The 25,186-nt window shown below is 43.5% G+C and overlaps 1 protein-coding gene across 3 annotated transcripts in view; it reads right to left on the reverse strand.

Moving 5' to 3' along the window:
• The window catches only part of MTRR (5-methyltetrahydrofolate-homocysteine methyltransferase reductase), an 877,206-nt gene that overhangs the window by 294,950 nt on the left and 557,070 nt on the right, over positions 1–25,186 (reverse strand). For all 3 annotated transcript variants that reach the window (XM_044292703.1, XM_044292705.1, XM_044292704.1), the window contains one exon: positions 13,424–13,466. In XM_044292703.1, the coding sequence (XP_044148638.1) occupies positions 13,424–13,466 (43 nt within the window). The remainder of the gene's footprint in view (positions 1–13,423; positions 13,467–25,186) is intronic.

The raw sequence follows: 25,186 nt of genomic DNA on the forward strand, positions 1-25,186 counted from the left end.
GCATAATTTTTTAGTTTGGTTTTGAACTGCTGCATCCTTTCTGACTTCCGGTAATTTGGTAACATTTCCACCACTTTCTGCTTATACCGGGGGTTTAGTAGCATGGCCACCCAGTACAGGTGGTTCTCCTTCATCCTTTTTATACGAGGGTCCCTCAACAGACATGACAGCATGAAAGACCCCAAATCAAGCGCCTCACTGGCATGTTGTTTCGGCGCTGAATGTCTGGAAAGTGCGCCATGGCCGTATAGGAACGCCTGAAATGGCCAAACACATTCCTGGCCTGCTTGAGGACATCCTGTAAGCCTGGGTACTTAGAAACAAAACGTTGTACGATGAGATTCAACACATGTGCCATGCACGGCACATGTGACAACTTGCCCAAATTCAATGCCGCAAACAAATTGCTTCCATTGTCACACACCACTTTGCCGATCTCCAGTTGTTGCGGGGTCAGCCACTGATCCACCTGTGCGTTCATGGCGGACAGGAGTGCTGGTCCGGTGTAGCTCTCTGCTTTCAGGCAAGTCAACCCCAAGACAGCGTGACACTGTCGTATCCAGGTTGTGGAATAGCCCCTGGGGAGCTGGGGGGATTCAGTTGATGTGCAGCCAGACGCCGCAGCAGAAGAGGACTCAGTCGAGGAGGTTATGGAAGAGAATGGAGTAGGAGGAGTAGAGGAGGTGGCAGTAGGCCTCCCTGCAAGTCGTGGCAGTGTCACCAACTCCGCTGCAGAGCCACGCATTCCATGCTTGGCATCTGTCGGCGGTGTAGGTGATATACCTGCCCTGACCGCGCTTTGCAGACCAGGTATCAGTGGTCAGATGGACCCTTGCCCCAACACTGTATGCCAGAGATGCCATGACTTCCTTTTCAATCACTGAGTAGAGGTTTGGGATAGCCTTATTAGAAAAAAAAAATTGTCCGGGTACCTTCCACTGTGGTGTCCCAATAGCGACAAATTTTTTGAAGGCCTCAGACTCCACCAGCTGGTATGGTAAAAGCTGGCAGGCTAAGAGTTCCGTCAAGCCAGCTGTCAGAAACCGGGCAAGGGGGTGACTCTGTGACATTGGCTTCTTACGCTCAAACATTTCTTTTACAGACACCTGACTGTGGGCAGATGAGATGGAACTGCTGAAGGTGAGAGGCGGAGTGGCGGTGGTGGTTGAGAGGGGGCAAGGAGGACAGCAGTGGTTGATGTGGCTGAAGAAGCTGGACCAGGAGGAGGATGGTGGCTTTGAGCTTGTGTGCTGCTTCTACTAGTCATCATGTGTTGATCCTATAGGCGTTTGTGATGTGCGATCATGTGCCTTCGCAAAGCAGTTGTACCAAGGTGGGTGTTGGATTTCCCACGACTCAGTTTCTTTTGGCACAGGTTGCAAATGACATCGCTGTTGTCAGTGGCAGACACACAAAAAAAATGCCACACTGCTGAGCTTTGCAATGACGGCATTCTGGTGGTGGCAACAGCATGCGTTGATTGGCGTGCTGTCTGGCTGACCCCGGGTGCAGATACATGCTGTCTGACTGTGCCACTTGCTCCTTGCGACGACCTCCCCCTGCTTCCAACTCGTCTCCTCCTTCCCTCTGTCTCCCCTTCTGAACTTCCCCCCTCTTATTCTCTTCGAGCAGGCACCCACGTGGCATCCAAGGACACATAGTCATCAACCACTTCACTTGTATCTGACACCTCAGCAAAGGAAGCAGCAGCAGGTACAACATCATCATCATCATCACACTGTACGTCAATGTGTGTAATGCTGCCTGACTGAGACATATCCCTGTTATCTACATCCCCCGTCAATAATGATTGCGCATCACTAATTTAATCCAACTGATGTGTAAATAACTCCTTTCTGGGGGTTAAGTGAAGCGGCTGTGGTGGCTGTGGTGGTAGTGGTGGTGGTGGCGGTGGGCGGGAGAGTGGTAACTTGAGAGCGAGTGACCAAAGCTGAGCTGGAGGAGGATGGTTCGTCAAGGTTCTTAGCGGAAGCTGTAGAAGATTGGGTGTCCTGTGTAAGCCAGTCAACTATTTTCTCCAAATTTTTTGGGTTCAGGGTACATGGCCTCTGAACACTGGGCATTATTCCAGGGCCAGTGGAAATCACAGCACCACGAACACGACGGCCCCTGCGGCGTGGCCTGCCTCTGCCTGTCATTTTTTATTAGATAAGTGTTACTATGTGTGCAAGGTACTGTGCCACCCTATATAAGTGGTGGGCAGTGGGCACAGTACAGTCTGTGTGGGCCTGACACAGAAGGGCTGGCAAATATGATTATATCACAGAAACATTTTCAATAGAATTTTTTTTATCTGCAAGGTATTTGAGTGAATGACACCCTGTAATGGTATGATTGCAGGCCTAGCCACTAGCCAGTGGGCACAATACAGTATGTGTGAGCCTGACGCACAAGGGCCTGCAAATCTGATTTGATCACACAAAAATTTTAAATAGATTTTTTTTCCTGCAAGGTATTTGAGTGAATGACACCCTGTAACGGTATGAGTGCAGGTCTAGCCACTAGCCAGTGCGCACAATACAGTATGTGTGGGCCTGATGCACATGGGCTTGCAAATTATTATTATTAATTATTAAAGCGACATTCATTCCATAGCGCTGTACATATGATAAGGGGTGCACATACATAATACAGACAATTGCACTGTGAAATTGTGTTTGTGAACATGAAAATGTTCGAGAAAATGTGGACACACACGGGCTTGCAAATGTGATTATATCACAGAAAAATTTTCTATAGAATTTTTTTTTTCTGCAAGGTATTTGATTGAATGACACCCTGTAACGGTATGAGTGCAGGCCTAGCCACTAGCAGTATACAGCATGTGTGGGCTTGCAAATGTTTAAAAACATTATTTTTTTATCTGCAAGGTATTTTCTGTCACACCCTGTATGAATGGTGTGCACTGTGCACACAGTGCTGTCTATGACTGAGCCTGCAGCCTCTCACACACAGGCAGCCAGGCATGAAAAAGGCACACAGGCAGCCAAGCATCTTTTGCTTGAAAAAAGTTCTAGTGCAGAACCGAAACGTTGCACCACCTGGGTGAATAAAGTTCACTTGTTCTTTTCCTTGGAGTGCCGCCCATTTTTCTGGACTATACATTGGGGTAAGAAGCCTATTCCCCTGGAGACGTGCACCCTACTTTTATTGGATTGTGTACCAGTGCCGCCATTTTTCCTTGGTATGTATATATATATATATATATATATATAAAAAATTTAAAAAAAGCACACTGATGTACCAGCCCTAAAAAGGGCTTTTTGGGGTGCTGTCAGGACGCTGTCCTTACAGCAGATGAGTCTGTGGACACAGAACAATGCCCTAGCTAACGCTTTCCCTATTGAATCAGCAGCAGCTACACTCTCCCTCCTCTCACTGTGAATGCAGTTTCCGAATGTATCTAAAATGGATGCTGTCCAGGAGGTGGGAGGGTCTGCTGCTGATTGGCTGCAATGTGTCTGCTGACTGTGAGGTACAGGGTCGAAGTTTACTCAATGATGATGTATAGGGGCGGACCGAACATTGCATATGTTTGCCTGCAGCGGCGAACGCGAACAAGCTATGTTCGCCGGGAACTATTCGCCGGCGTATAGTTCGGGACATCACTATTGATCAATGAAGCAGACTTTAAATCCCAATATGAATGGTTAAAATGTGAAAATTTGAAGCTCAGAGAGGAAAGAGATCGGTTCCTGGAATTCAGTAGAGTTTATAATTTTTGTGTGCCAGAGAAGGGTAAATTAAGGCTTTGTAAAACATTTTACTGCTTGTATTTACAGAAAATGGAGGAACTCTGAGACCTAATTTAAATAGATTTTTCCCTCCCCCCCCCAAAAAAAAACGGTTTTGGGACCTTGTAATGTTAAATCCTGCTTCTTTGGGAAAACTAATCTAAAGCTGGTTTGGGGCTGGGCAAATTAACATTTCAATTACTGGGTGGGTAGAAATTCTCCTGTACGGTTTCAGGTGAACCCTCCAAGACATTGATTTGTTAATTCAGTCCTATACAGTTTGTTTTGCAAAACATTTTTGTTTTTGTATTTGAGTTTTGGTTTTTAAGTTAATTTACTTTTTACTGAATCTCAATTTATGTAGCAAGACTTTCTGTGAAGTTTTCTATGTTGTTTTTCTCTCTCCTTTTTACAGGTCTTCTTTTACTAATCCATTTTTATTTTTAGGTTTTATTGTTGTAATCAAGTTTTTCCTTTTCAAATTTTGGCAAGTTTTATTCTCAGTTATTTTTGTCTATTTTTGTTTGGGTATTTCTTTGATTATTTATATTTAAATTTTTCTGCAGTTCTATATTACTGACAGGGTTGCTTTTCTTTTTCTCTATCTCTCTCTCATCCCTCCCTCATCTCTCTATCTAACCTTGAGACGCTGCACCATGTTGAATCCAGCTTCTCTTCGTTCTGGATTTAAGGACGATGAGAAGGGGGCAAAGTGCTGCAGAAAACAACAATCTTCAAACTTTTTACTAACCATTCTAACCTCTCAAATGTCAATAATTTTTCTAACCCAATAGAGAATTACGTTGAGATCCATCACGACTACCTTTTCTTTGACGGTACTTGGGTCATATTTTTGCAAAGAAGGTAAAAATCACGGCCGATCCATGGCCTGAATGTTCCGCTGTAACCCTTTATTCCATCAGGTATGCCCACAGGCAGCTCCACGGGTTATCACCCGATGTCCACCACTGGGTTCGGGAGTCTCTCCCGGACCCAGACTCAATAACCAGTGTTCATTCAACCAGGTGATTGGGTCGTGCTCAAGAAATGTTCCAAGGACGGGACTAGAGCTGAGATATCTGGGACCATTCCAGTTGCTGCTGATGACGCCAACCTCTCTGAAGTTAGAGGGACGAGACAACTGGATCCACATTGCAAGAAGCTGCTCAACTAAGTCAAAGAATGAAGAGTTTCACTTTTGTTTATTTGTTTAGTTTAATGTTTATCCAGGGCCACAAGGAGACATTTGTTGATAGCACTGGTTTTACATTCCTAGAGGGTAATATCAGCTATAGGTTTAATAATAGCTCTGGCTCCTGCTCCTCGCTTTATAATCCTGTATGGGTGTCCGGGCAGCTAGACGGCCCGTAGATGTGGTAAAGGTCATAATTTTGTGGGATCCTCCAGTTGTGAGGAAGTTATAATGGTCAACCTTACTAATGAAACCCCCAATCTCTTTAATAAACCTATAGACCAGATCTGCTGGAAAGAATGGTGTGACGTTCAGACTCAGGGAGCGATTCCTCAGTCTATTCAGTTATTACTGGAAGCCCGTGACCGTCAGAAGTTCTTGTGTGGAGTTGACGGGTCCATACTATTTCCTATGCTGGTTAGCCGCTTATAAGGTAATTTTTTCTAATGCCAGAGGTTCATGTGTCCTGGTGAAGCTTGTCCCTGTATCTTACGTTGCAGCCGATTGGGAGAAACTGATGGTGTGGAAGGAGACGCCGGAGTGAGATGTTCCTAATCGACTGAGTTACCGAAGCCCGAACAGACAAGATGCCCTGAAGACCAAACCATGGACCAGATGCAGAGGATTCTAAACCAGCCGACGACCAGCGCAAAACACCACCTCCTGAGTCAGCTCCCGAAGAAAATAATCTCCGAGTCAAGATTTGTTTTAAGCTACGTGACAAGATTGACTTTTTGTTTTCCATCATCTGTTTTGTATTTTGGATTCGGGACTTTTCATCGACAAGACAGTTTTTTTCAAAAAAGATTGAGATTAGTCGAGGGACACTGGGGAGCATATGCAGGGCCGGTGCAAGGATTTTTGCCGCCCTAGGCAAAGATCCATTTTGCCACCCCCTAATGTCACTCATTCACTGACAGACAGACACGCACTCAGACACTCACTGAATGAGATACACATATACTCACTGACAGACATACTCACTGATAGACACATGTACACTCACTGACAGACAGACACACACTCACTCACTGACAAACATACACCTACCCACTGAAACACACTGACAGACACTCACTGACAAACACACAAACACTTACTGACCGACAGACATCCACACTCACTGACATACACACACAGACACTCAATGACACACATACATTTACTGACAGAAAGACAGACATACATAAATACACTCACTCACTGACATAAATGCACAGGCAGACACTCACTCGGTCAAACACTTAAACACTCACCTCCCTGGGGTCCAGTGTGGTGCAGCTCCTCAGTCCTCCAGCGCGCCGTTTAGTATGCCAGGGCTGGAATGACGTCATATTCCGGCATCACAGAGGGCGCACGAGGGAGGAGTGGGGAGCTGCTAGAACATCCTCCCTTACCGCCGGCCTCCTCTCCTCTGGTAATTTACTGGCAGAGCAAGCACCTGCCATCAGGGTAAACAGATGCCTGTTCTGCCATATTTAAGAAGGACCTCCACCTCCTGGCCCCCTGTAACAGCGCTGGGGCGGCTCAAGAGCCGCTCGTCCTGTCGCCCAGGGCTGCAGCCTCAGTCAGGGGGAGCCCACTAAACCGGCGCCCTAGGCGAACGCCTAGTTCGTCTATATAGTTGCGCTGGCCCTGAGCATATGACAAAGAGGAGGGACTGTTGTGGAAATTTTATTAGGATGTGTTTCTAATATATTGTGTATTGTCATCATGTCTCTCAGTGTCAGGGTAAACCATTGGAATGGATATCTTCCTGTGTATCTCCTGTCACAGCTGCTGGGCGCAGAGGTCTCCGTCGAAGAATGGTCCATGTGCTAAGCGCTGGGCTGTGGGCCGGGGGAGACTGATGTGTTCAGCAGAGCAGTGTTTTGTTGGCTGATGTAAGGACGCCGACTAGGGCCCACGCGCAAGAAGTAGATTTATTGGCTTGGCGTGGATGTATTTGTTAAGAGAACAATATAATGAAAGGAACATGCGTTTGTTGTCTCTAGTGCGCCTGTTGTCTCTATTTCCGCTGGAGATAATGACGTTGTCCTGTAAATAAACATGCATGAGGATCATAGTAACTTTATCTGGCATTAATCACTGAGCAAAGCTGGATAAAATTAACTCCAGTGGTAATCGTAGATTATTGCATACATGTGTTTGTTGGCTAGGTTATTCTAAATGATGGTATCTTGTCTTCCTATGTCATCACTTCCTGCATCCTTGTTATGGGCCAGCCCCTTTTGTGAGTAAATAAAAGAAACAGACTGAGCAGGGGGAAGGGGGATTGCTCAGCAAGAATTAAACATGGTAACACCTGTGTCTGACTCTGACTGCAGTTGAGGGATTTTTACATTTCCTTACACAGAATTTGATGAGAGCGGATTTCAAATATTAATATTTCTACATCATTGTACACTGTAGGAAAACACACCAGCCTATGTGCGCTACCACAGTCCCAGCTACCAGAGAGACCGGCGCATCCTCCTATAGTTTGCAAGCATGACCACTAGTTATGGATTGCAGGGTGTCCGTAACCATGGAAACAAGCAGTGTATAATGTGATGGAAAAATAAATCCAGCCAGCAAAGGAGGCAATATGGACAATCACAATACATTAGTAAGTGCCTTATATTAACTTTCTCTACATAATAAATGCCACTAGCTGAAGTGAGACAACCCCTTTAATGATCATGGGGTGCAGATAGTTACCATGGCTGCCAGGGACCTAACAAAGATCCCCATGTTTACAATCTATATTTGCTAATTGGCCATGCCAAAGATGTAGCCTAATAGGTTGCCTTTTAGCATTATGCCCACTGGCTATAATTATTTGGAATACTAAGTCCTGGAAGCCAACATGGACAAAATTCATATCATCAGAAATGGTACATATAGAGTTACAATTGAGCTACTGGGCTATGAACAGCAGCCTGTTTCAGGTTCCATTTGGTTATCGACAAGTTGACAGCAATGGACAGCTATTGTTTTGAATGGTCACAGAAACTGCTTCTGCCTATCAAACAAACATTTGGGGAGTGTTTTACAATGGCCCTGTGGTAGTAGAAACTACCTAAAAGGGCTTATTTTAAATGCAAGAATGCCATCCACAGGAAGATCGGATTAACAAAAAATCTAAAAGTTTACAAAAGGGATAGGACTACCTTTGAATGTATCTGCAATATGATGGGAGTAATAAGGTATGCCCCATCTCAAATTTATGGTTACTCATCTTTCCATCTGACCAATCTTCCCCTACTTACACACTCAACTGGGAAAAAGACTTGGGAATTATCTTCACGTCTGAACAGAAGGAACGACTTTATACATTAACTCACAAGACTTCCATTGCCAGTAAAATCCAGGAGGCGGGGTTTAAGTTGCTCTCCATGTAGTACAGGTTACCATCCAAACTACATTCCCCGCTATGCTGGCAATGCAGAGAAATTCGAGGAACAATTTTACATATTTTTGAGGGTATCCTGAGTTAGCTGGCTAGTGGGCTGAAGCATTGGGTATTACATCCAAATTTACTTCTAATGTTTTCCCTAGGGCGCCTACTTTCTTCCTGCCCCATCACTGTGATATTCCTTTATCCACGTATATGGATAATATGATTAATATGGCAAGGGCTTGTATCCCTTGCATGTGGAAACAAACGTTGGCTCCCACAATAGCGCTTTGGTTCAGCAAAATTCAGGAGGTCATGACTCTGAGAATGGAGGACTTACCTGCATCTATGAGGGGTACACATGCCAAATTCCACAAAACATGGCAACATTGGATATTGTTCCAGGGTTAACCGCCTGAAAAAATTATCGCTAAAAACTTTTTATTGAAAGACCATTAAAAAAATGTGTGATAGTTTAAAAAAATACTTATCAGGCTAGGCATTACAAGTATAGTGGCGCCAATCCAAATCACATAAGATTGGCGTCAATCCTAATAACAATGTCCCTAGACTGTGCCCATGTTTGTGCCCATGTATATATAATTAATAAATGTGCAAGGAGCTGTACCTCGGCCCCAAGTTCAACAGCAGCTCACAGCCACTATTACAACATGGGCTATATGGCTGATAGGTTAGTAGATGGAGCTCTACTGCTCACGCCTGGCCGACTGTTCAGTCATCAGGCTATTCTTGGCAGTCCCTACTAACCTAATAAAAATCAAATGGCTACATGTATCCCTAATGTGACATGTTTCCTCTGTTATTGAAAAGCTCAACGCGTTTCTTAGCATGAAAGTAACATAGTTCATGAAAGTAACATAGTGGCTGCATGCATCAGTCAGCGTAGGCACAGCCACTATGTTACCTTCATGTATCTAATTGTTTTCCAGATATCGCTCCTGATGAAAGACCAAGAAACGCGTCAAGCTTTTCAATAACAGAGGAAACATGTCACATTAGGGAAGGAGTTTAAACATGCATGGGATAGGCATCAGGCCATCCTTCAGGATATATAGGGCCAGGGGCTATTCATAGTATTCAGTATATTGGGCTGACTAGATGGGTCAAATAGTTCTCATCTGCTGACACATTCTATGTTTCTAACAGTCGGCTAGGTGTGAGCAGTAGAGCTCCATCTACTAACCAATCAGCCATAGCCCATGTTGTAGTAGTGGCTGTGAGCTTCTGTTGAACTTGGGGGCGAGGTACAGCTACTTACACATTTATTATATATATATACACATGGGCACAGTCTAGGGGCATTGTTATTAGGAGTGACGCCAATGTTATGTGATTTGGATTGGCACCACTACACTTGAAACACCTAGCCTGATCAGTATTTTTGTGAACTAGCACACATTTTTTAATGGTCTTTCAATAAAAGGTTTTTAGCGACAATTTTATCATGCTGTCAATTCATACTTATATAGCAATAGTCGCAACATTCTATTTAGCCGATGTCGTATATATTTTTTTGAGATTAATATCACCTTGTTGGCCCTATTTAAACTTTTCTGCCATCTGCTCAGTGTATAAATGAAAGCAACATTTGGTAAGAGGACCCCTTTGTGCTGAAAGAGATTAACCTTTTAGGGGGAGGGCTCTGGCTACTGACACCTTTGGGGGGCTAGTGTTACTGGCTAGTGAGGGCAGGCGGGATTGGCCTCAGGGTGAGGGCAGTGGCAGCCATCTTAACTGAATAGTGAGATTGCAGTTTTATGCAGACTGGTTGCTAAGGGCTGAGTCTTATTAAATATGGGGTAAGTCCGTCTATTAGTAACTGATTCTGAAATATCATGTTATTAGTAACTACACATATGAAAATTGAAATTAGGGTCTAAGTGTGACAGTTATCCTTTAACTATTGTTCAAAGATTCCCAGGACTATAAAACACTGCTGGCAACATAACCTGGATATGAGGGCCTAAATTTAAATTTTCTTTTTTTTTCCCTGACCATTTCCCTTCTGTTTTCTAACTCTTCCTCTCCGTCTTGCTTCTATTTTAAGGCTATCCTATTGTATCATTAGGCATCATTACTAATGGCATCTGTATTTTTTGAGGACTTTACCCAAGATATGTTTTTTTTTGTATACTAAAGAATATTCAGCATCACTGGATTGACTATTGTCCATTCAAGATATCTTTTCTATTGTTAAACTGAAAATTTTAAATAAAGAATTTACAAAAACAAAATATAAAAGTTCTTGGAACTTTGGTTGCGATGGTGAAAAACAAAGAAATGTTTTGGTCCTTAAAGCCCAAAACAGGCCAGGCCTTAAAGGGCTATTTCTCATCTGAGACGATGGGGACATAATAGCAAGATACAGTCATGTGAAAAAATTAGGACACCCTTTGAAAGCATGTGGTTTTTTGTAACATTTTTAATAAAAGGTTATTTCATCTCCGTTTCAACAATACAGAGAGATTAAAGTAATCCAACTAAACAAAGAAAACTGAAGAAAAGTCTTTTCAAGATCTTCTGTAAATGTCATTCTACAAAAATGCCTATTCTAACTGAGGAAAAAGATAGGACACCCTCACATGTATTCCCTCTTAAATTGGCTCAGATCTCACACAGGTATATCACACCAGGTGCACATAATTAGTAGATCGTTACTCTGCATGTTGAATGAGGCTTGCCCTATTTAAACCTCAGACATTTAGTTTGGTGTGCTCCTGACTGTTGAAGTGAGAGTGAGCACCATGGTGAGAGCAAAAGAGCTGTCAGAGGACTTCAGAAAAAAGATTGTAGCAGCCTATGAGTCTGGGAAGGGATTTAAAAAGATCTCAAAAGATTTTGAAATCAGCCATTCCACTGTCCGGAAGATAGTCTACAAGTGGAGGGCTTTCAAAACAACTGCCAACATGCCCAGGACTGGTCGCCCCAGCAAGTTCACCCCAAGAGCAGACCGCAAGATGCTAAAAGAGGTCTCCAAAAACCCTAAAGTGTCATCTTGAGAACTACAGCAGGCTCTGGCTACTGTTGATGTAGAAGTACATGCCTCTACAATCAGAAAGAGACTGTACAAGTTTAACTTGCATGGGAGGTGTGCAAGGAGGAAACCTTTGCTTTCCAAGAGAAACATCGAGGCCAGACTGACATTTGCCAGAGATAAAGTTGACAAAGACCAGGACTTCTGGAATAATGTTCTTTGGACAGATGAGTCCAAAATTGAATTATTTGGACACAACAGCAGAGGAGATGTTTGGCGTAAACCAAACACAGCATTTCAAGAAAAGAACCTCATACCAACTGTGAAGCATGGAGGTGGAAGTGTCATGGTTTGGGGCTGCTTTGCTGCAGCAGGACCTGGTCAGCTCACCATCATAGAATCCACGATGAATTCTACTGTGTATCAGAAGGTGCTTGAAGAACATGTGAGACCATCAGTTAGAAAATTAAAGCTGAAGCGGAACTGGACCATGCAACATGACAATGACCCAAAACATACTAGTAAATCAACCAAAGATTGGCTGAAAAAGAAGAAATGGAGAGTCCTGGAATGGCCAAGTCAAAGTCCAGATTTGAATCCCATTGAGATGCTGTGGGGTGACTTGAAAAGGGCTGTACGTGCAAGAAACCCCTCAAACATCTCACAGCTGAAAAAGTTCTGCATTGAGGAGTGGGGTAAAATTTCCTCAGACCGATGTCGAAGACTGGTAGATGGCTACAAGAACCGTCTCACTGCAGTTATTTCAGCCAAAGGAGGTAACACTCGCTATTAGGGGCAAGGGTGTCCTATCTTTTTCCTCAGTTAGAATAGGCATTTTTGTAGAATGACATTTACAGAAGATCTTGAAAAGACTTTTCTTCAGTTTTCTTTGTTTAGTCGGATTACTTTAATCTCTCTGTATTGTTGAAACGGAGATGAAATAACCTTTTATTAAAAATGTTACAAAAAACCACATGCTTTCAAAGGGTGTCCTAATTTTTTCACATGACTGTATGCCCCCATTGTCTGATAGGTGCAGGTCCCACTGCTGGAACCCGCACCCATCTCCTAAATGGAGCCTGCAAAGTGGTGGCTGGAGGACTCTGGTCCAGCTGCCACCAAGTGCTCTCCCCATAGAAGTGAATGGGAGCGCACTGTGCATGACCGGCCACCACTCCCATTCACTTCTATAGCGCTCGGCTATTTTCGGCGGCCACATAGAACTGCATGGAGGGTGGCTTTCCACCACTTTTGGGGCTCCGTTTTCAATATAGATGGGGGTCCCAGAGGTGGGATCCACACGTATCAGACAATGAGGGCATACTCTAGTGAAATACCCCCATTGTCTCAGATGAGACAACCCGGTTAAAGGAGTTGTGTGGCTGGGGAGACAACTTAACCCGTCGTCTGTGATTTGTGCAAAAAAAATAAAAAATTAAAATAAATGCACTCTCCTATCTGCAGTATCGCTGTTCCAGCACTGCGACTCCCTTTCTGGCTGCTTCAGGTGCAGCTGGACTGGAAGTGGCTTGGTCCCATGACCACTGCAAAGAATTACTGGCCTCAGCTTTCACATGTGCAAGAATGGCAAGTGAAAAAGTGTCTGGAAAGGAAGCCACAGCTCTGGAATAGTGGGACTATGGACAAGTAATTTTTTGGGCACACATTAGGCTTCTATACTGGAAAACATCTTTAAAGGGGTTGTCCGAGTTATGTAAAAAAAGAAAGTTTTGTAAATATGGTCTGCAATATATACACAGGCTAAGCAAGTTTTAGGCAATTTTTTTTTATATTTCTCTAGTTCTGTTCTCCCCCTTTGTTGACATGCAGTTGCAGAGCTGTTGGGGCATTTAATAACAATGAGATTTTCCTCATTAATATTTGTAGTTGTCACCAAATACTGCCTTTCCCCTCCCCTGCACTGCAAAAGGAGTGAATAAAATTGTTGCACTGTCTGCAGTCTGACTGCTGGGATACTCATATTGTACGACTACTCAGCTGTACAGTACAATGACATTGCTGATTCACACAGGATTTTCTCCTACATATTTTTGTGCAATGCTCTGAGCACATGTTTTAAAAATATTAAATAGCGGTATTACCTTGCAGCAGAGTACGATCTTGGTTGTAATTTTGGAAGATGCTCTAGAGAAAAAAAGATCATGAATAAAATGTCTACATAAGCACACACAAAGATGGTTACTGGTTCTTACACAGATGTATGAATGTGTGCTAGACTAAAATGACATCTAACTGTCACAGATCTGTAATGTCTATTTGTTATTGAAGGATTTAAAAAAAAAGCCTTGTTTTTACAAGTCTGAATACTGCATCATTCCCCACAGCTTAGTTTCTAGCTACCCCTGGATGGTACACTGTATTAGAAAATTAGTTATGAAAAGAAACTCAGATTTTAGGTCTGCATACCACTTTTGAAAACTGATATTCAAAAGAATTTGGGTTGCATGCTAGTGTATGTATGAAGAGTTAAAGGGGTTATCCTGCAAAAGATAATGATGACTTATCCTCAGGATAGTTCATCATTATTAGATCAGCGGGGGTCTAAGTCCCAGCATCCACAGCAATCAGCTGTTTCAGGGAACCGCTGCTCTTACCGGAGCTCTGGTGAGTGATGTAGGCTCCTGGCAGCTTTCCAAGGACAGTGCTGTAGCAGTGCAAAGTAGCAGTTCTTGGTATTGCAGGTCAGCCTCATTGCGTTTAATAGGGCTGAGCTGCAACTAGACCGTGTGACCAATGTACAGTGATGTCACTGGCCTAGGAAGAGGCTGCGGCGCTTAAGGTCTTTTCTATCAGCTGATTGGCAGGGTTGCCAGGTGTCAAACCCCTGCAGATCTGATACTGATGACCTATCCTGAGGATAAGTCATAAATATAGTTTCCTGGATAGTCCCTTTAATGATTAAATCTATGGATAATACTTAGGAAGACTTGTAGAGGGGATGTAAGCAGAGGGAAACGAGGAGTATGTACAATAATAAAGTAAAATGCTAGAATGGGTGGGGAAGAAGAAACACACAAGCGACAAATTAATGCTTGCAAAAGCAGGCTCCTAAAAAGCTGTGTATTCAAGTTCAGCTTTTTTAATGCCATTTTTTAAGCCAAAGCCAAGAATGGGTCAGAATACTGAGAGGGGTCATTTATTAAACTGGTGTCAAACAGAACGGGCTTAGTTGCCCATAGCAACCAATCAGATTATATCTTTCATTTTCCAAAGGAGCTGTCAAAAGTGAAAGGTGGAATCTGACTGGTTGATATGAGCAACTAAGCCAGTTCTACTTTATACCAGTTTGATAAAGCACCCTATGAGTCTTCTGCTATTTTTTCATCTTTGGCTTAAAAAACTGCATAAAAAATCTGAATGTGGAAACCAAGCTTAATAATTTAACTAAATATTAAAGAATACTTGACAGCACAGTGAAAAACACATTTAATTCACCATGCACAGCAGCATTAACCACTTCAGCCCCGCTAGGTGAAACCCCCTTCATGACCAGGCCACTTTTTACACTTCGGCACTACACTCCTTTCACCGTTTATCGCTCGGTCATGCAACTTACCACCCAAATGAATTTTACCTCCTTTTCTTCTCACTAATAGAGCTTTCATTTGGTGGTATTTTATTGCTGCTGACATTTTTACTTTTTTTGTTAATCAAAATGTAACGATTTTTTTGCAAAAAAATGACATTTTTCACTTTCAGCTGTGAAATTTTGCAAAAAAAACGACATCCATATATAAATTTTTTGCTAAATTTATAGTTCTACATGTCTTTGATAAAAAAAAAATGTTTGGGCAAAAAAAAAAATGGTTTGGGTAAAAGTTATAGCGTTTACAAACTATGGTACAAAAATGTGAATTTCCGCTTTTTGAAACGGCTCTGATTTTCTGAGCAGCTGTCATGTTTCCTGAGGTTCTACAATGCCCAAACAGTAGAAAAACCCCACAAATGACCCCATTTCGGAAAGTAGACATCCTAAGGTATTCGCTGATGGGCATAGTGAGTTCATAGAACTTTTTATTTTTTGTCACAAGTTAGCGGAAAATGATGATGATTTTTTATTTTATTTTTTTCTTACAAAGTCTCATATTCCACTAACTTGCGACAAAAAATAAAAAATTCTAGGAACTCGCCATGCCCCTCACGGAATACCTTGGGGTGTCTTCTTTCCAAAATGGGGTCACTTGTGGCGTAGTTATACTGCCCTGGCAATTTAGGGGCCCATATGTGTGAGAAGTACTTTGCAATCAAAATCTGTAAAAAATGGCCTGCAAAATCCGAAAGGTGCACTTTCGAATATGCGCCCCTTTGCCCACCTTGGCATCAAATAAGTGTCACACATCTGGTATCGCCGTACTCAGGAGAAGTTGGGGAATGTGTTTTGGGGTGTCATTTTACATATACCCATGCTGGGTGAGAGAAATATCTTGGCAAACGACAACTTTTCCCATTTTTTTATACAAAGTTGGCATTTGACCAAGATATTTTTCTCACCCAGCATGGGTATATGTAAAATGACACCCCAAAACACATTCCCCAACTTCTCCTGAGTACGGCGATACCAGATGTGTCACACTTTTTTGCTGCCAAGGTGGGCAAAGGGGCACATATTCCAAAGTGCACCTTTCGGATTTTGCAGGCCATTTTTTACACATTTTGATTGCAAAGTTCTTCTCACACATTTGGGCCCCTAAATTGCCAGGACAGTATAACTACGCCACAAGTGACCCCATTTTGGAAAGAAGACACCCTAAGGTATTCCGTGAGGGGCACTGCGAGTTCCTAGAATTTTTTTTTTTTTGTCACAAGTTAGCGGAAAATGATGATGTTTTTGTTTTTTTCCTTACAAAGTATCATATTGCACTAACTTGCGACAAAAAATAAAAAATTCTAGGAACTCACCATGCCCCTCACAGAATACCTTGGGGTGTCTTCTTTCCAAAATGGGGTCACTTGTGGCGTAGTTATACTGCCCTGGCAATTTAGGGGCCCATATGTGTGAGAAGTACTTTGCAATCAAAATGTGTAAAAAATGGCCTGCAAAATCCGAAAGGTGCACTTTGGAATATGTGCCCCTTTGCCCCTTGGCATCAAAAAAGTGTCACACATCTGGTATCACCGTACTCAGGAGAAGTTGGGGAATGTGTTTTGGGGTGCCATTTTACATATACCCATGCTGGGTGAGAGAAATATGTTGGCAAAAGACAACTTTTCCCATTTTTTTATACAAAGTTGGCATTTGACCAAGATATTTATCTCACCCAGCATGGGTATATGTAAAATGACACCCCAAAACACATTCCCCAACTTCTTCTGAGTACGGCGATACCAGATGTGTCACACTTTTTTGCAGCCTAGATTCGCAAAGGTGCCCAAATTCCTTTTAGGAGGGCATTTTTAGACATTTGGATCCCAGACTTCTTCTCACGCTTTAGGGTCCCTAAAAAGCCAGGGCAGTATAAATACCCCACATGTGACCCCACTTTGGAAAGAAGACACCCCAAGGTATCCAATGAGGGGCCTGGCAAGTTCATAGAATTTTATTTTTTTTTCGCATAAGTTAGCGGAAATTGATTTTTTTTTGTTTTTTCTCACAAAGTCTAATTTTTCGCTAACTTAGGACAAAAATTTAAATCTTTCATGGACTCAATATGCCCCTCAGCAAATACCTTGGGGTGTCTTCTTTCCAAAATGGGGTCAGTTGTGGGGTGTTTGTACTGCCCTGGCATTTGAGGGTCTCCGCAATCATTACATGTATGGCCAGCATTAGGAGTTTCTGCTATTCTCCTTATATTGAGCATACAGGTAATTGAGCAAAACAGGTAACAGATTTTTTTTTCCGTTCAGCCTCTGGGCTGAAAGAAAAAAATGAACGGCACAGATTTCTTCATTCGCATCGATCAATGTGGATGAAAAAATCTCTGCCAAAAAAAAAAAATGGAGGGGAAAGGCGTCTGCCAGGACATAGGAGCTCCGCCCTACATCCATACCGACTTAGCTCGTATGCCCTGGCAAACCAGATTTCTCCATTCGCATCAATCGATGTGGATGAATAAATCATTGCCGGGATTTTTTTTATATATATATATATATATATATATATATATATGTATATATATATATATACAAAGTGTTTGGCAAAGCATAGGAACGCCGCCTCCTCCTCAGCTCGTATGCCTTGGCAAACGTATCTGTCACTGCAGAGGAGAAAATCCCGTCTTGCAGCGCCGCATACACCGACTTGCGTGTAATCTGACAGCAGCGCAATGCTTCTGTCAGAATGCACATCGGAGCTGCAGCTAGTAGATCGGTTGGTCTACCTGGAAGGTAAAAAAAAAAAAAAAAAAAAAAAAAAAAAAAGAAAAGACCAGGCCACAACGCAATAATTTTATTAACTTTGGAACAGAACATGTAAACTTTAACTTTTGGAACTAAACATTAACCTGTTTGCTTACTGGTGTTTTTTTTCTTTTTGTTTTTTTACCTTTATAGAACAAACCTCTCCTTCCCCATGGGTCAATGTGCAAAGCGCAAATCGCCCAAAGATGTGGCGAAGTGCGTTATGCACTTTGTCCCATGTGAAAGGAGACGTTTGCAGCAGCTGTGAGTGAATGGGCCCTAATAGCCCTGTGTGCCTATCCTGGTGAGATGATCCCTATGCTAGGTGTACCTGTGTGTGGTACTTTCGGAAACACTCCCCTAAGCATAGGGCAGGGTGGTCAGGACAGTCAGGACAGAAATAGCGGGTGTCACGCCTTATTCCACTCCTGCTACAGACACGACATTTTTTTCGGGGTGGCGGTCGGTTTGAGGTACCAGCAACGACACTGGGGAAGTGTCGCTCGTGTAGACGGCTAACTACACTGGTGGATGGGGCCACGGAACCTCCTGGATACAGGAGGTTCCCGATGATCTCTTCCTGAAATTTGAGGAAGGATCCAGTTCTCCCAGCCTTACTGTAGAGAACAAAACTATTGTACAGAGCCAATTGAATCAAATATACAGACACCTTCTTATACCAGCGTCTGGTTCTGCGGGAAACTAAATACGGAGACAACATCTGGTCATTGAAGTCCACCCCTCCCATGTGGAGGTTATAGTCGTGGACTGAGAGGGGCTTTTCAATGACACGGGTTGCTCGCTCAATTTGTATTGTCGTGTCTGCGTGAATGGAGGAGAGCATGTAAACGTCACGCTTGTCTCTCCATTTCACCGCGAGCAGTTCTTCTACACAGTGCGGCCCTCTGCCCCCTTGCAAGACGGGTGCTAACGAGCCGTTGGGGGAAGCCCGCGCCACTAGTTCACGCGGTACCACAGGCGCCAATCCGTTCTAGAAACAAATGCCTAAAGAGGGCCACACTTGTGTAAAAATTGTCCACATAAAGATGGTACCCCTTGCCGAATAAGGGTGACACCAAGTCCCAAACTGTCTTCCCACTGCTCCCCAGGTAGTCAGGGCAACCGACCGGCTCCAGGGTCTGATCTTTTCCCTCATAGATCCGAAATTTGTGGGTATAGCCTGTGGCCCTTTCACAGAGCTTATACAATTTGACCCCATACCGGGCGCGCTTGCTTGGGATGTATTGTTTGAAGCCAAGGCGCCCGGTAAAATGTATCAGGGACTCGTCTACGCAGATGTTTTGCTCAGGGGTATACAAATCTGCAAATTTCAGGTTGAAATGGTCTATGAGGGGCCGAATTTTGTGGAGCCGGTCAAAAGCAGGGTGGCCTCTGGGACGGGAGGCGGTGTTGTCACTAAAGTGCAGGAAACGCAGGATGGTCTCAAATCGTGTCCTGGACATAGCAGCAGAGAACATGGGCATGTGATGAATTGGGTTCGTGGACCAATATGACCGCAATTCATGCTTTTTTGTCAGGCCCATGTTGAGGAGGAGGCCCAGAAAAGTTTTAAGTTCGGAAACTTGGACTGGTTTCCACCGGAAAGGCTGGGCATAAAAGCTTTCCGGGTTAGCAGTGATAAATTGTGTGGCATACCGGTTTGTCTCTGCCACAACTAAGTCTAAGAGCTCCGCAGTCAAGAACAGCTCAAAAAATCCCAGGGCCGAATCGATCTGAGCTGTCTCAACCCGAACTCCAGACTGGGCGGTGAAAGGGAAAACTACAGGTGCGGCTGAAGTTGGGGACTGCCAATCAGGTTTTGCCAGAACCTCAGGGTCTCTAGGGGCTCTACGGGCACGTCTTTGCGGTGGCTGCGACGGGGTCACTACTGCACGTGCCACCGTACCAGCTTCAACTGCCCTTCTGGTGCTCGCTACTTCACCAGGTTGTACGGCAGTGCTGGTACTAGGTCCAGGAATGGCTGGGCTGCTGGTGTATGCCTCACCACGTAATCCGACAGCACCAGCCCCACTCTGCTGCTCTTGAAGCGGATCCTGCGCAACCTGCGGTCTAGCGACACAGGGCCGGGTACGCCTGGTGGTATCAGGGACCTCAGCCTCCTCGCCCGAACTTTGGGTCAGAGAGCCACTGCTTTCTACAGGTTCGTATTCTGACCCGCTGGATTCATCAGATGAGGGTTCCCACTCCTCATCCGACTGGGTCAGAAGCCTGTAGGCCTCTTCAGAGGAATACCCCCTGTTAGACATGTGGGCAACTAAATTTAGGGGTATTCCCTGAGACTACCCAAGAAAAAAAAAAAGCAAGCCTGTCTTACAAATGGGAGGCTAGCGAAGTACCGGAGGCTGCTGCGGTTGATAAAAAATATCAAAACTGATTTTTTTTATCGCCGCAGTGCGTGTAAAGTGAATGTGCAGCGATCAAAAAAAAAATATTTTTTTTGTCACTGCGGTGGGGCGGGCGTGGGTGTACGCACGTGTGGGCGACCGATCAGGCCTGATCGGGCAAACACTGCGTTTTGGGTGGAGGGAGAACTAAAGTGACACTAGTACTATTATAGATCTGACCGTGATCAGTTTTGATCACTTTCAGATACTATAAAAGTACAAATGCTGATTAGCGATACGCTAATCAGCGAATAACGGACTGCGGTGCGGTGGGCTGGGCGCTAACCGATCCCTAAACTACCTAACCAAGGGGCCTAAACTATACTGAAATCTAACGGTCAATACCAGTGAAAAAAAAAAGTGACAGTTTGCACTGATCACTTTTTTCCTTTCACTAGTGATTGACAGGGGCGATCAAAGGGGTGATCAAAGGGTTAATTGGGGTGATCTGGGGGCTAAGTGTGGTGTAGTGGGTACTCACAGTGATGTGTGCTCCTCTGCTGGAACCAACCGACCAAAAGAAGGAGCAGAGGAGCACAGCAGCCATATAACCCCATCATATTTACTAATATGTGGGGTTAAATGGCTGCTGATTGGATTTTTTTAAAATCAGCAGCCTGCCAGCCAATGATCGTGGCCGGCAGGCTGCTGACGAAATACTCTGCTGCGAAATGCCGGCCCGCGATGCGCATGCGCATGCGCGGGCCGGCTGTGACGTCATCTCGCGTCTCGCGAGATGACGCGCCGATGCGTCCAGGAGGAATAAATCAACCACTTCCCGGACGCATCGGTGCGTACAGCGGTCGGGAGGAGGTTAAAGAGATTGGTCCCAAAATCAAAATTCTTTTTATGTGCTCCTAATGCAGTGTCCCACTACCCACGTGGGTAATGCAAAGTTGTAGTACGCTTTATATAACCTGCTTTATGCTGCAGTGCATCTTTATGCATAATCCCTGCCTACAGCTGTGTTAGATTACATTACACTGAGCCTATCACTAGGGGGAGACAACACATCCCATATATAGCCCAGCTCAGGCCTAGTTAGAGGGTTCTCGGTCTTCACTCTTCAGCCATGAGCTGAAGTGGTCCACATCCTGCTCTGTTAAGAGTTAGTGGACATCAGCTAGAAGTTTAGCTTCAGAAAAGGATATTAATCTAGAAAGCACTAAAGAAACAGAGACCCAAAGACCAGCGTAAAAATCACCTACCAGTAAGCATAAAACTTATATCATTAATAGCCTGAGAGACAGACATCACACCCGTGAGCAGTGGACCTTTTGCAGCTTTACCTCTGTCTATCTTAAAAAGACTGTATATTTGATTATCTGGATGATAAATTCTTCCCCTTAGTCAACGTTCAGTAAAAGTTATAAGTAGAGATGTCCCGAACTATTCGCCGGCGAACATTGCTTGTTCGCGTTCGCTGCAGCGGGCGAACATATGCGATGTTCGGTCCATCCCCTATTCATCATCATTGAGCAAACTTTGACCCTGTACCTCACAGTCAGCAGACACATTCCAGCCAATCAGCAGCATACCCTCCCTCCCAGACCCTCCCACCTCCTGGACAGCAGCCATTTTAGATTCATTTGGAAGCTGCAGTCTTAGTGAGAGGAGGGACAGTATAGCTACTGATGATTTAATAGGGAAATCGATAGCTAGGCCAGTGTATTCAGTGTCCACTCCAGTCCTGAAAGACTCATCTGATCTCTGCTGTAAGGACAGCACCCCAAAAAGCCCTTTTTAGGGCTAGTACATCAGTCTGCATTTTTTTTTTCTCTGTAATCTAATCTGCCACCACTCATATCTGGTGCCACAGTAGCTTGCATTAAAAAAAAACAAAAAAAAACTTTTTTGACTGTAATATAATTGCAATTAGTTGCCTGCAAGCGTGTGTGTCAGGCCTACAGTGTGTACTGTGCCAACTACTGCCAGTGCACAGTACCACCAGTGCCACTCATATCTGGTGTCACAGTAGCTTGCATAAAAAAAATATATAATAATTTTGACTGTAATATAATAGCAGTTAGTTTTCTGCAGGCGTGTGTGTTAGGCCTACAGCGTCTACTCTGCCAACTTCTGCCAGTGCCACTCATATATCTGGTGTCACACACAGTAGCTTGCATTTAAAAAACTAAAAAATTTTGACTGTAATATAATAGCAGTTTTCTGCAAGCGTGTGTGTTAGGCCTACAGCGTCTACTCTGCCAACTTCTGCCAGTGCCACTCATATCTGGTGTCACACATAGTAGATTGCATTTAAAAAACAAACAATTTTGACTGTAATATAATAGCAGTTTGTTTTCTGCAAGCGCGTGTGTTAGGCCTACAGTGTCTACTCTGCCACTCATATCTGGTGTCACACACAGTAGCTTGCATAAAAAAAAAAAAAAAAAAAAAATTTGGACTGTAATATAATAGCAGTTAGTTTTCAGAAAACGTGTGTGTTAGGCCTACAGCGTCTACTCTGCCAACTTCTGCCAGTGCCACACACAGTAGCTTGCATTTAAAAAAATATAATAATTTTGACTGTAATATAATAGCAGTTAGTTTTCTGCAGGCGTGTGTGTTAGGCCTACAGCGTCTACTCTGCCAACTTCTGCCAGTGCCACACACAGTAGCTTGCATTTAAAAAAATATAATAATTTTGACTGTAATATAATAGCAGTTAGTTTTCTGCAGGCGTGTGTGTTAGGCCTACTGCGTCTACTCTGCCAACTTCTGCCAGTGCCACTCATATATCTGGTGTCACACACAGTAGCTTGCATTTAAAAAAAATTGAATAAATTTTGACTGTAATATAATAGCAGTTTTCTGCAAGCGTGTGTGTTAGGCCTACAGCGTCTACTCTGCCAACTTCTGCCAGTACCACTCATATCTGGTGTCACACATAGTAGATTGCATTTAAAAAACAAACAATTTTGACTGTAATATAATAGCAGTTTGTTTTATGCAAGCGCGTGTGTTAGGCCTACAGTGTCTACTCTGCCAACTTCTGCCAGTGCCACTCATATCTGGTGTCACACACAGTAGCTTGCATTAAAAAAAAAAACTAAAACAATTTTGACTGTAATATAATAGCAGTTAGTTTTCAGCAAGCGTGTGTGTTAGGCCTACAGCGTCTACTCTGCCAACTTCTGCCAGTGCCACACACAGTAGCTTGCATTAAAAAAATATATAATAATTTTGACTGTAATATAATAGCAGTTAGTTTTCTGCAAGCGTGTGTGTTAGGCCTACAGCGTCTACTCTGCCAACGTCTGCCAGTGCCACCAGTGCCACTCATATCTGGTGTCACACACAGTAGATTGCATTTAAAAAAACAAACAATTTTGACTGTAATATAATAGCAGTTTGTTTTCTGCAAGTGTGTGTGTTAGGCCTACAGTGTCTACTCTGCCAACTTCTGCCAGTGCCACTCATATCTGGTGTCACACACAGTAGCTTGCATTAAAAAAAAAACTAAAACAATTTTGACTGTAATATAATAGCAGTTAGTTTTCAGCAAGCGTGTGTGTTAGGCCTACAGCGTCTACTCTGCCAACTTCTTCCAGTGCCACTCATATCTGGTGTCACACACAGTAGCCTGCATTTAAAAAAAATAATAATAATTTTGACTGTAATATATCAGCAGTTAGTTTTCTGCAAGCCTGTGTGTTAGGCCTACAGCGTCTACTCTGCCAACTTCTGCCAGTGCCACTCATATCTGGTGTCACACACAGTAGCTTGCATTTAAAAAAACAACAACAATTTTGACTGTAAAATAATAGCAGTTAGTTTTCTGCAAGCGTGTGTGTTAGGCCTACAGCATCTACTCTGCCAATGTCTGCCAGTGCCACTCATATCTGGTGTCACACACAGTAGCTTGCATTTAAAAAAAACAACTATTTTAACTATAATATAATAGCAGTTAGTTGCCTGTAAGCATGTGTGTTAGGCCTACAGCGTCTACTCTGCCAACTTCTGCCAGTGGCACCAGTGCCACTCATATCTGGTATCACAGTAGCTTACATTTAAAAAAAAATAATAATAATTTTGACTGTAATATATCAGCAGTTAGTTTTCTGCAAGCGTGTGTGTTAGGCCTACAGCGTCTACTCTGCCAACTTCTGCAAGTGCCACTCATATCTAGTGTCACAGTAGCTTGCATTTAAAAAACACAACAACAATTTTGACTGTAATATAATAGCAGTTAGTTTCCTGCAAACGTGTGTTAGGCCTACAGCATCTACTCTGCCAACTTCTGCCAGTGCCACTGATATCTGGTGTCACACACAGTAGCTTGCATTTAAAAAAAATTATAATAATTTTGACTGTAATATAATAGCAGTTAGTTTTCTGCAAGCCTGTGTGTGTTAGGCCTACAGCGTCTACTCTGCCAACTTCTGCCAGTGCCACCAGTGCCACTCATATCTGGTGTCACAGTAGCTGCATTTAAAAAACACAACAACAATTTTGACTGTAATATAATAGCAGTTAGTTTTCTCCAAACGTATGTGTTAGGCCTACAGCGTCTACTTTGCCAACTTCTGCCAGTGCCACTCATATCTGGTGTCTCACACACAGTAGCTTTCATTTAAAAAAACTACAACAATTTTGACTGTAGTATAATAGCAGTTAGTTTTCTGCAAGCGTGTGTGTTAGGCCTACAGCATCTACTCTGCCAACGTCTGCCAGTGCCACTCATATATGGTGTCACAAAGGCTTGCATTTAAAAAACACAACAACAATTTTAACTGTAATATAATAGCAGTTAGTTTTCTGCAAGCGTGTGTGTTAGGCCTACAGCATCTACTCTGCCAACGTCTGCCAGTGCCACTCATATATGGTGTCACAGTAGCTTGCATTTAAAAAACACTCAAAAAGTTCTGAGGACATAGTTGACTGGCTAACAAAGGAGACCCAATCTTCTACAGCTTCCGCTCGGAACCCTGACGCACTATCCTCCTCCAGCTCAGCTGTGGGCACCTCTCAAGTTACCACTCGCGCGCCTGCCGCCATCACCAACACTAGCACCACAGCTGTTTCACTTGATCTGTCAGAGGAGTTATTTACAAATCAGTTGGAAGAAATGAGTGATGCGCAACCATTATTGCCAGAGGA

Source organism: Bufo gargarizans, chromosome 5 (assembly GCF_014858855.1).
Source record: "Bufo gargarizans isolate SCDJY-AF-19 chromosome 5, ASM1485885v1, whole genome shotgun sequence".
NCBI lineage: Eukaryota > Metazoa > Chordata > Amphibia > Anura > Bufonidae > Bufo > Bufo gargarizans.